This window comes from Nuphar pumila, chromosome 11, assembly GCF_984573655.1.
Source record: "Nuphar pumila chromosome 11, dmNupPumi1.hap1.1, whole genome shotgun sequence".
NCBI classification, from domain to species: domain Eukaryota; kingdom Viridiplantae; phylum Streptophyta; class Magnoliopsida; order Nymphaeales; family Nymphaeaceae; genus Nuphar; species Nuphar pumila.
The window spans coordinates 41,789-54,503 of record NC_143259.1 but is presented as its reverse complement, the minus strand read 5'-3'; the positions used below and the strand labels follow the sequence as shown (position 1 = coordinate 54,503).

The 12,715-nt window shown below is 38.7% G+C and overlaps 1 protein-coding gene across 6 annotated transcripts in view; it reads right to left on the bottom strand.

Annotated features, from left to right (window-relative positions):
• The window catches only part of BGAL8 (beta-galactosidase 8), a 44,852-nt gene extending 36,339 nt beyond the window's left edge, over positions 1-8,513 (bottom strand). For 5 of the 6 annotated variants that reach the window (XR_016426062.1, XR_016426061.1, XM_089981135.1 and 2 more), the window contains exons 1-10: positions 7,932-8,510; positions 7,724-7,819; positions 7,488-7,600; positions 7,318-7,384; positions 7,140-7,232; positions 6,738-6,881; positions 6,431-6,519; positions 5,923-6,028; positions 5,666-5,753; positions 5,079-5,197 (exon numbers count right to left, since the gene is read on the bottom strand). Coding sequence is in view for 4 of the 6 variants with exons in the window: in XM_089981135.1 (XP_089837261.1) it covers positions 5,079-5,197; positions 5,666-5,753; positions 5,923-6,028; positions 6,431-6,519; positions 6,738-6,881; positions 7,140-7,232; positions 7,318-7,384; positions 7,488-7,600; positions 7,724-7,819; positions 7,932-8,105 (1,089 nt within the window). In the remaining 2 variants the exon portion in view is untranslated. Of the gene's footprint in view, positions 1-5,078; positions 5,198-5,665; positions 5,754-5,922; positions 6,029-6,430; positions 6,520-6,737; positions 6,882-7,139; positions 7,233-7,317; positions 7,385-7,487; positions 7,601-7,723; positions 7,820-7,931 lie in introns of all 6 variants that reach the window. The other variant, XM_089981132.1, reaches the window with a different exon arrangement.
• Between the last annotated feature and the right edge of the window lie 4,202 nt (positions 8,514-12,715).

The window sequence follows — 12,715 nt, the reverse complement described above, 5'->3', positions numbered from 1 at the left end:
TATATATATAAATATATATATATATATTCAAGTATATACATATATATGTCATTTTCTAACAATAGGACCCTCCAATGGTCACAAATGTGATCATCGGAGGAGCTCCAATGACTATATGGAGCCCCTCCTTGGGTTCCTTTTTGCCTATAAATAATGGGGTCTTCCCCCTAAGTTTGAGAGGGTTGTTAAATTGTATCTCATATATATATTTATATATAGAGAGAGAGATACATATACATATACATATGTATTTTATATATATGTATATGTATCTATCTATTTATATATATATATATATATCCTTTTGTAAATACCCACTAGGGGTAAAATGGTCACTTCACTCTTTCACGCATATTCATTTTTTAATGCCTTTTTTTGTTTATTTTAAGGTTGGAGGGGTCCACCATATAGGACCCTCCAACGGTCAGGCGCTCCAATGACTATATGGAGCCCCTCCTTGGGTTCTTTTTGCCTATAAATAATGGGGTCTTCCCCCTTGTAAATCCATCCTTTTGTAAGAGGTTCTCTCATTCATCAATAAAGTGATTTATTATTTTTTCATGCCTTTGTGCATGTATGCTCCTTTGTGAGTGTTCATCTTGCCTTTGTGCACATATCGATCCATTGTGAACCTAGTGCCTTCATACACATAGCTCTAGAAGATATTTTTTTTCCAGTAGATGGGTGTTCAAGGTTAAAACCAATAGTAATGGAAGTCTAGAGAGATATAAAGCAAGGTTAGTGTTAAAAAGTGTGTATATACAACAACAACAACAACAACTACGCCTTCATCCCAAAACAATTGGGGTCGGCGATATGAACCAACAAAGAAAATCATTATGGGTCTTCCACATGAATCCTTCTCCTCCATTCATTTCTATCCAATGCCATGTCCTCGGTGAGGTTCAAAGCATTCATATCCTTTCTTATCACCTCCATCCATGTCTTCCTAGGCATACCCCGACCTCTTTTAACTAATATATTTTCCCATTTCTCCATCCTTCTAACTGGAGCATCGTTAGGCCTACGTCGAATATGTCCAAACCACCGTAAACGATTCTCTCTCATCTTATTTTCAATGGGTGCAACGCCTACCGTAAAAAGTGTGTATATATAAGCGTATATATATATATAATATATATATATTTATATTTATATTTTCTTTCCTTTTTCTTTTTAGTTTATCTAGTTCATTTTGAACTAGACTCAAACTAGTCAACACTTTCTTGTTGACTAGTTTAAGAGCCATTGGAGTCAACGGCTACAAATAAAGTCGTTGGAGTTGAGTCTCTTCAAGGCCCTTCTCTTCCTCTCTCTTATGTGTAGAAATAGGGGTAAACTCCCCTCTCATTGTATCAATGTTTTTTAAGCATTTTATGTGAATGGAATAAAGATTATTATTTTTACTATTTAGCCTTCTCATTTATGCCCTTTTGTGGGTTATGGTTAATGTGTCTTTAATAGACACTTGTTGCGAGCATTTGTGCTTTTGTTAAAGGTCTTCATTTCATTACATGGTATAAGAACTAGCAAGCTCTTAGATCTTGGAAAGTTGTTACCTCGACTTCTGTGCCATTGAAGAAAGAAGTTGTCTTTTCTCATTTTCAGTGATTCAAGTATTTTTGTGTTTACATAGTTGAAGAAAGGAGTGGTTCGTTGGCTCAAAGAGATCGTTGACTCCACTCAAAGATCGTGGAACCGTGATTGTGTTATTGTTCTTTCTTCTTTTTCTCTTTCTTTCTTTTTCATCTTTTTTTCGTTCTCTCACCTTTGTAAGAATGGATGACAATGATAAAGTCACCATCATGCCCATAAAACTAAATGATACCAATTATGTAATGTGGGCTCAATTATGAAGCACCACATTTGGGAAAAGGGATTAGTAGATGGTTCTGATTCGGAATCAAAACTAATCCTCACAAAAATAGAAAATGAGAAAGAGGTATCCCTCACGGAAGGAGAGAAAACTAAGGTATTAACTACATATGAGAAAAAAAATAGAAAGAATTGAGGATGGGGCATGCCAAGATCATGTTTTGGCTAATTAATAACGTAGATATCAAGAAATGCTCTAGTCTTGCAAAGTTTGGGCATGCCAATAAGGCTTGGAAATACCTTAAAAATATGTATTTCCTTAAGGGTATTGCACATGTGTGTAATCTAGAAGACAATGTGTGAACTATGACCCAAGGAGACAAAAGTATTAGAAAATACTATAATGAGTTGTCTGAACTTTAGGAAGAGATGGCTCTTCTTGAGCCAAAGTGACATTGTCCCGATGATATCGAGCTTTGCCAAAAACAACTTGATAAGGAACACTTTTACTAATTTGTGAATGGTTTGAGGCTGAAATTTGAAACCACCAAATCGGCCCCTTCTATATAGAGGAAGAGTTTCCTCTATTGTTGACACTATTGAGGAATTAACTATTGAGGAGAATAGGCTAAAAAAGCATACTCCAAAGAATGAAGATGATTTTGTTTTAGTAGTGTTTAGACCAGAGAATAATATGTGCACCTATAAGCCGCCTCATTTCGGAAGGCAAGGCAATTGATTATGACAAAAAAGAGAGTGATTTGTCACCACTGCCATGAATCGGGACATTATAAGCCTTAATGCCCCAAATTAAAGAGAACAGATGAAAAGAAAGTTGCTTCAATCGGCTCATCACAATAGTCAAAAGACCAAAGGAATCAAGATGCACCCGTATCTATGACGCAACTAATGAAAATACTTCAACCTCTTCTCAAAGAAGCATCTTCCTCAACCGAAGCCTCTGAAAATATTTCAACCTCTTCTTAAAAAGTGTATACATATAAGTGTATATATATATAATTATATAATATATATATATATATATATTTTCTTGTTTTTATTTTTATTTTTAGTTTGTCTAGTTCATTTTGAACTAGACTCAAACTAGTCAACACTTTGTTGTTGACTAGTTTAAGAGTCGTTGGAGCTAGTCCAACGGCTACAAATAGAGCCATTGGACTAGCACCAATGACTCTCCTTGAGTCTCTTCAAGGTCCCTCTATTCCTCTCTCTCACTCTCATGTGTATAAATAAGGGTAACTCCTATGTCACATGGGTGCGGGTATGGGTGCGACACGGGTGCGGAGCAATTTCAAAAATTTTGGACACTGGGACACGGCTATATATATATAACAATAATAAGATTGTAAATTGGACACGGGGACCCTGATACTGTCTTGGATTACGAGGTTTTATAAAATGCCACCTGGGTCCAGGTCCGAACCCCACGACTCGTGACGCTGGATCCACTATGAACGTGGGTCCGAGTCGAAAATGGTTGGTGGATCCATAGGTTGAATTCATTTGGGTCCAACCTTGGACCCAACCCCAATTAATCAAAAATATTTTTTTTTATTATTACTTTCTTAAAATAATTTTAGTTATTCATTTATTACATATTACTATCACCTATATACTTTTTAATACTCATATTTATATTTCTTTTGGATTCAGGTAACGGACCCTAGGCCCAAATCGTCGAATTTTCCCCAGTTATTACAATCGCAGTCTGCTAGTTCAACTTGTTGTGAAAGAAATTGGAGCACATATTCTCAAATTCACAACATGAAGAAAAACAAACTCACCAGCAAGCGTGCAGACGATTTAGTATATGTTCATTCAAATCTTCGATTACTTTCGCGAACCAATGATGAATACAGGTACTAATTTGCTCTCTTAGTTATTTGATTATTTCTTAGTTTTTTATTTAAATATACTTGTATTGTATTTAACATTTTCAAATTGGGTTTGTAACGCACACAAGGAACATCCAAATTTTGGGATGTAAACCCAAAAGAGTGTGACTTTGAGGGAAAGCATGATTTCAACATAACAAACATGGATTTAGCTGAGCCCAGTATTTCTTCTAATGATGCATTTGATGATGAAGAAGAAAATTATTAAGATCCATTACTTCATCAGGATATACTTTAGTATGTAATTTAGTTCTTTTCTGCTTTACTTATTTAATTGATATTTAGGTTTATTTATGTAATTGCTTTACTTATTTGATTGATATTTAGGTTGATATATTGCATGCATGATGAATGATATTATGACAATGTTAACTGTTAAAACTTCAAAATTATATATATATATGTATATATATATATATATATTTAGATTTTTGCCCCTACCGCACCCACGCACCCAAGCGTTTTGAAAGTGCCGCACCCCTGCACCCGCACCCATGTGACATAGCTTGTCTACTATTATTCCCCCTCAAATTGTACATCTAGTATAGCCACGTGCAACTTACTCTTCAAATAATCAAATGCCTTTCCAGTGCAAATGCACTTTTATTGTCACAATAAATAGTAAGAACACTTACAAAGGTGGGTCAGACTCCAAGTTAACAAAGAACTTCTATTTCATTCCAAGATGCTTTATAACGGGCCCAAGGGGGTGTATGTCTGAATCCTTGTCTAACCTGTCGGTGGGAGATGTTTATAATGGACCAGTTAGAAGGGTATTTGAAGCTGTAGATAAGGACACTAAAAGGCTTATGTCCTCAACTGCAAGACAGGAACACGTGTCGTAAAAATTTGTACACTAAATGATTAAAAAAAAAATCCTAGAAAAGATTTCATAAACGAATTGAGTGGACAGGGAAATGTGGGGGAGAAAAAGGACAGGCAGAGAAGGGACAGAAGGACCCTATTATGCATGATTTGGTCATGCATAATTGCATTTTACACAACAGTTAATGGGGATGAAGAAATTCAACATTTTTTATCTATGATTTGTCTTCTATTGTCAACAAAGTTTTAAAATATAGAGCAGGGGGCGACTTGTGAATGTCAACAAGTTGACGGGATGTCACAAGTTCGAAACTCACAGGTGACGTCCCTTGTTGTAAGGTTGAAGCTGGGTGTACTCCCCGATGGGCCGGGGGAGACCTCAAGGGTTTTACCAACGGGAGGCTAGCCAATGTGCGGTCTCCCTTGGACTATTCAAAAAAAAAAAGATAACTCTCTTATTTACCAAATAGAAACACACATGCCAAGAAATAGGCTTAAACATACATTCTAAAGTAATAGTACCTCCAAATTTGGACCTAAAGAAGTAAACATTGGATCTGCAGCAGCCAGTGCATCTTCACACAGCTTAATGGATGAGTGTAAATCCTTAAGGTGGCCCCATTTAGGTTGTCTAACAACACCTGCAACAAAAAGATAAAAACATTGTATAAATTATATTCATATAATGAAATGTTTGCAATACTCTTCTGGCAAAGAACTGAACATTTTGCTCAGTTCCATTAACCTATCTTCAGTGACAAAAGGATATAAATAAAGTCTAAATTATTTAACAGCAATAGATGCACAATTTTTTCAACAGGCATCTAGAAAGCAGCTTCTAAGTGTATTTCCTTTATAAGCCTACCAACTCTGAAATTCCAAAACCTCAGTTATACATATCATAAGAAAGGCATGCTAAGAGGCGAAAATTCTTATTTGCACTTCCATTTGTTAAGGTAGGAAGAGCAAATAATTAAATTTAGAAGATCATTCACTAACAATTAAGTGCAGTTAACAATAATATAGTGTATTCTAGATATTGTAGACCTGGCACCAAAATATTCTTCTATTAATGGAAACTTTTTCTTTTCGAAAACAATAATGCTCACCGTACTCATCAATTGGAGCATCATAATCATAACTTGTGGCAATAAAAGGACCACCAGAAGTACGGCCAAAGTTTGTTCCACCCTGATACTGTTTTGTCACAACGTTCCATAGAGTCCATATAATGCCAAGAGGATAAAAAAATAGAACCAAATTAATTTAGAAGCACTTGTATGAATAAATGGATTTAGGAGCGTAAGTCATCCAGTTGTCTTGAAAATGGAAAGGAAAGAGAAAAACTGGGGCAAAGAAAAAGTACCATGTAGTAGTTCTGGAAGGATCCTCCTCGCTGGAAAAAACGAGCAACAGCAAATGCTATGTCCTCCACTGGTCTGTAAGGTACTTGACCACCAAAATTTAGAAACCTGAATCAATGCTATAAATGAATATTGAGGTTGTTGAAAGGATACAAAGTAAGAATATGAAAGCGCTGAAGAGAATTTTAGTTAGTTTTCTTTTTAGCTACTGCAAGTAATACCTTAAAGTTTTGCTGCCACTGTGAAGTATGGGACAGCCACAAGCCTTGGTGCTCATGTTAATTCGTGTTTTTGAAAAACCAAGAGCCTGATGGCTCTATGGATTCTAGAAGTCACCTTTTTATTCATGAAATAATGTGGATATAATGGTTTTAAGCCAAGAAAGATCATGTTTAATTTGACTTTGGCATGCAATTATATCATACTAGTTACTACATTTCTAGAAAAGAGGAGCATATGCTATTTAGACGCAGAATTATATCTTCTCCAAAAAGACAGTGGAAAAGTTACCATCCAGTCCAGTTTTCCGTCCATATCTTGGGTTTTCGGACGGAGTTTGGAGTGAACTGATCACAATAGAACCCATTACAAGTGTTGATCTGCAAGGAGGATGTCACAGCACATCACACGGTTATAAAGAAACGGATGTAGCAAGGCTAAAGTCCATTCCAAAGTAAACAAGAAAACAGTGCACTGGGGACTATATGCACTTGATAAGTGCATCAAAAGAATCCCGCACGACACCATAAACTAAAGGCGGCACAGATAACTTAACCCCTTCTCATGGTCAAATAAGGCAGAAATTTTTGGGACTCACAATTGGATCAGGGGCATCTGCCTGTTGGCACATCACCCAGGGAACACCTGTATTTTCAGCTATGGCCATAGATGCTGCCCAACTGATGTACGACTTCCCAGCAGATCCATACGCATACTCGATATTCCCATACTCGTTTTCAATCTGCAAAATGCGTTTGTGGCAATCAGAAAGCAGTTCCTCGTAGACAGATGCATCTATCGATTGAGGCTATGAGACCAAACAGCAGTAAAAAAAAAAGAGGACCTGATCATTGGATGAAGAAAAAGAAAAGGACACTAAAATTGATGGATTTGGATTTTTCTTCTGTGATTCTTTTTTCTTTTACGAATTCTTGAGAGTGAAGACATGAGCAAATAAAAGAGGACCAAAAAAAACAACAACAAAGCGAAAGAAAAGCACCTGGCTTAATATGATGGGTCCTCCTTGAGATGCAAAGAGTTGCTCCTGCTTCAGTAGATCTACAATCTTTGTTGTAAAACGCTGCATTTCCGTCTGAAGCGGAACATGGGGTAATCCTTGAAAATTTTAAAAAGGAACACACAAGTTATGAAGCATCAGTCAGTAAATTAGCACCTACCTTAAAAGGCTGGTTGTCAGTTCTGAACTCGATACCGGGAACAAAATGCAACCAGAGAGGAAAGCCCCTATAACGTCAAATCAGATAAGAGTGTTAGCAGGCAAAGTGGACATGTATTCGAAGATCACATTATTATGAGAATTAGCAGAAGGAAGCTTCGCTTGTTTCACCCGTAGTTCCATTCGGCGCACACGTAAGGGCCAATTCTCAGATGGACATAGAGACCAACCGCTGCCACCGTCTTCACAAACTTCACCAGATCCTTTCTGCCTTGGAAATCGTACTGAACAAGAACAAAAATAAGCGGCTATGATTTCAGTGTTTCTTTGCGTCGCTTTTCATTTCTATAAATACAACGAGGAGAAAGAAAAAAAAAAGATGAAACACAGAGAGAGAGAGAGAGTACTTGGTTCTGTATAGGTTCGTGTAAGTTCCAGAAGACGTAGGTCTCAATGACATCAAGACCCCCATCCTTGGCTTTCTGTATGAGGTCTGGCCACATCTGCAGGCACGTTACTCCATCGATGATTTTTCAATGTTGACACATATACAGGAGCAACTTGATCAAGAGAAGAAGAAACAAAAAATTGTGCGAAATACAACAAGAATTTCACCTCTGGGGTGCTCCTGGGATAATGAATGGAGCCGGATATCAAGATCCTGCGTTTGCCGTCGATAACCAACGCCCTATGATCATAGCTAACATTTGCAGCATGTAAAACTCTGAAAGCACAACAGTTTAGAATTGCGAGCAAAAGCGGACACCACAACCAATTTCCTCGCTTCATGCTTGTGCTGGATGAACCGCAAGGATGCAGGAAAGAGGTATATTAAAAATCGGAATGCCTTGCACTCATACACCAAGTTGTTCGGTTTCCCTTGATGCAAGATACGACATTCTTATCTTCGTCACTCGTGCGTGAGCGTATGCGCCTTGTCTACCAGGGCTACCGACCATCCAGCTCTTTCTTTACGGACCTTCTTAACCCATCCCCCATATGCTCCTACAGTTCGTCCGCATTACTTTCTGTTTATCGCCGTAGTCTCAACTCTCAAGTGAAGGGAAAAACTTCACAGAAACGTGAACCCAAGGGCCCAAACAAGCCTGATACGCGCCGTCACACAGACACACACACTCTCTCTCTCTCTCTCTCTTCCTGGCTGTTCAACTTCAGAAAATGAACAAAAGGGGAGGCGTTATTTTTTGTCACTGTATAAAAAAGCGAACGACCAAGGCTCCGGAACGTGTTAAGCAGAGATGCCATTAGCTGGTCCCCATTATTCGTCACCGACAATCAGCGAAATGAAAATTACGTATAAAGGCAAGGTACGTCGGCGCAGAGGCGAAGGCACCTCTTGGGCAGAGCGTCCACGGCAATGATTCCTTCGTGTTTGGGGACCCACACGGCTAAGAGTGGAGAAGCCACATTGACGGGGTTCGCGTGATCTTGGTCTCATCTTGAAAAATTAATAGTGGATAATGTTAAATAAAGAAAAATCCAAATTGCAAATTGACAAGTGACTTGGGCAACGCAGTGCAACATGGTTATCATTGCATTACGTGAATAATTCCATTTATAATTTTCTATTAATGTTGTTTTTGGGATCCACCTAGGGGTGGCAATCGGGTCGGGTTGGCGGGTCGGGTTGGCGGGTTGGCGTGTCAGCATACCTCAACCCGAACCCGACCCGTTTATTAAACGGGTCAGCTGTGGCAAACACGAACCCGACCCGTTTAATAAACGGGTAACCCGACACGACCCGCCAACCCATTTAATAAATGGGTTGGGTCGGGTAAACGGGTTTTCAGGTTCGCGGGTCAGATTGGCGGGCCGGGTTGGCGGGTCGGGTTGGCGGGTCGGGTTGGCAGTTGACGGATCGGGTTGGCAGGTTGACGGGTCGGGTTGACGGGTTGACGGGTCGGGTTGGTGGGTTGACGGGTCAGGCAGACGGGTTGACGGGTCGGGTTGGCGGGTTGACCCACCCGCCTAACCCGTTTATTAAACGGGTCAGCCGGGTTGGCGGGTTGGCATACCCCCAACCCGAACCCGACCTGTTTAATAAACGGGTTACGCGGGTCGACCCGTTTATTAAACGGGTTGGCTTAAGCCCAACCCGAACCCGCCTAAGAGGCGGGTTGGCGGGTCGTTTCAGAAATTGCCACCCCTAGATCCACCTCTGGCCCTATATTCCCACAAAATCTTATCATTTAAAAGGACCTTTCAAATACCTGGGGGGAAACATTGTCAACCATGACTTATTGACTTGGACTACCGGCCAACGATAAACATAAATAGCGAGGGTGGCGCATTGGTTCTGTCCTGGAGGTGGGGTGGGATACCGCACTTGTGGTGGCCATGACCTTTTTGCATCTTTGAGTGAACAGACTTAGGTAATACCTTTGGAAACGGGTTTAAGTCAGAGATGCTCGTCGTCATGGACCCAAAAGAGCTTTTTCTGTCGTTCATTATTCACAATAAAGTTTTACCCGCCGCCCGGGCAGGCCTAAGCCCGGTTCGAGCTGGACGGGCCCCCGGAAATTAGCCCACCCGACCATACCAAACACCATGTTGATGGCGAGCAAAAACCTGTTTCCTACCTCCCTTTCCAAAGTTCACGCAATAGTGGGAATGTTTTAGCTCGTCCATGGCGAATGTTTCATCCGAAAATATATTATTAGTAAGGATGTAAAACGGTCGGATTTGGGTTGGATGTAGGCTATCACAAATTCAGTTAATTGAATTTTTTAATCGAACTCATGCGTTTAAAATCGAAGTGAGACGTTATATCAATTAGTTCGATAGCAAAAGTCAAACCCAACATCTTTTACATTTATTATGCATGTTAAGCATTGGAATGCGCCCAAAACATTTGGCAAAGCGTTTATTTAGGTTTACGCAGTGACGAAACGAGCGACTTTTTTTTTACTGGCTGGTTTTTTTGTTTTTTTTTTAGGGAATGGAAAACTTTTCATTACAGGAGCAAAGCCGATGAGAAAACAACTTGCAAAGTTGAAAAAGATCGAAATTACATTTGAAACTGTGCTGCAAATAAACCCAGATTATCGAAACCCCACGGACCCTGACATACAAAACAAATTAGCAAGATCCACTTGTTGATCACAAAAAGGCCTAAGAGATCCCTAAATAAATGGGAATTACCACATGGACCACCAAGCTGCGATCAGCCAACACCACCAAATACAAGTCCAACACTTGTTGCAAGAAAAGGAACATGAATCAATGAGATCAGGGGCCGAGGCTTTAAGAACCGGAGAGTCAGCAAGTCGCCATGAAGAGGCAAACATGTGCTAGAAGAACATACGATGCCAGAATAAGCAGTAAACCGATTCTTTGTACTACCCACATTGATAGCACCTGCTGGCCAGGTTCAAACCCCACTTGCGCAAAGTTATTTTGAGTCGGAACTCTGTTTCTCATAACTAATTGTGCAAATGTTTTAGAGACATACCTGTCAGGAAGCGACCTTGCAAGGGGCCGAATTTGCAGCGAGATGAAGGCTTCACAGTTATGCTCGAAATCGCCAAAAAGTCTGAACTCTCAACCCTTCTTTTATCTCAATGTTGTAGTAACCACTATTACTTTCTGTGAATATATGTTCGTATATTTCATACTTCTTTTTCACTGCATTTATAGACATGAAAAATAGTTCAAGTTTTGAGACACAACCCTAAGAGAAATCTCTTCATCCTCCAAGAGACATGTCTCTTGTATTGTGACTGTTGGAATGGCCTCCAACAGTCACTTATGGTCATACGACCTTACATCTCTCACTTAACTATAAGGGACTTCCTGTGTTTATATGCTTGTTCTCAACAGGAACCTTGCATACACACTTTTCGAGTAATCTTTATATACAACTTTGTGTATACTTTTTGAGAAATCTTTACTCATTTACCACTTAGACATATCTGAGTCTCATCTGACTTACATGTTTAGTGAAAACATCATCAGTGACTGTCTTAGTTAGTGGGTTTACTACCATGTCACTTGAAGGAACATAGTCCACTGTCATTTCATTTTTCATAAGCATATCATGAATATATTGATATTTAACTTCAATATGCTTACTTTTAGAGCTATCAACTTCTATTTGTATTACTCTTATATCAGCTTTATTGTCATAATATAGTTGAACTGAATCTTTTAGAATGTCTAGTTTTAACTCATTTAAGAAATGATTTATCCACACACCAAATGTGACTGCCATATTACAGGCAATATACTCAACTTCTTGAGTATGTTGTGTCACACACTTTTATTTCTTGCATGACCATGCAATTACCCCACCTCCTAACATAAATACATAACCAGAGGTGGACTTTGTTTCATCTCTATCACCAGCAAAGTCAGCATTTGAGTATTCTATAAGCTTTAACTATTTGACTGATAGTATAGCTTAAGTTCCTTAGTTCCCTTTAGATATCAAAAAATTCTCTCCACTGCTTCCTAGTGAGAGAGCGCATGATTACTTTGATATCTACTTACTAGACTTACAACAATGCTAAAGTTAGGTCTAATACATAGCATTGCATACATCAGGCTTTCAATTGCCTGAGCGTAGGGAACATTCAACTTTTCTTGTTCTCTTTTGGACAATCATTCTTACTTAGCTTTTGGCCTTTTACTATAGGAGTACATTTTGCCTTGATACTTTTCATTCTAAATTTTTTTAGAATGTGATCAAGATATTTTCCTTGACTCAGACATATGTAGAATTTTTAAACTATAAAACTATGAAGAGTCCTATTAAACTATGAAGAGTCAGGATGCTATTGTAACCTCTTCGCATCCAATGCATGTGATCTTTATGTGAACATTGTTATACTTGAGAAGGTCCTTCCTGGTTAGATCTTGTTTCTCCCGAGCTATATATACCAAGTTTGCTAGACTAGGAAGCGGAAGCGGGAAACAATACGGGAAGCAGAAGCGATAAGCGATGCATTTTAAAATATATAGGAAGCAAGAATCGAGGAATAAAAAAAAAATATAAGAATTGAATGAGAATCAAAATGAAACACAAATAAAAATTAAAATAAAAATGACCAATATTAAATTTCATGATTTTTTAGTGTAAGAATTAAATTTTTAACAAAATCTAAAAATGATGACTACCAATCTAGAGAAAGCACATGGAAGTGAGTGAGAAGATTGAGAGAAAACACATAAAAAACATGAAAAGTTAAGAGAACATATAAGAAGAATAGATGTAGCGTGTGGAAAGCATAGGAGAAGCGTGGGGGAATCGAGGTTCTCATCAAGTTTTGGAAGCAAGGAGTATCACGTTTTTGAAGCGAGTTTCCGGGAAGTGAGCTTCCCACCTATCTAAGAAGCTTCCAGTAAATCTGATATATACTACTATTCATATTCACATTTCC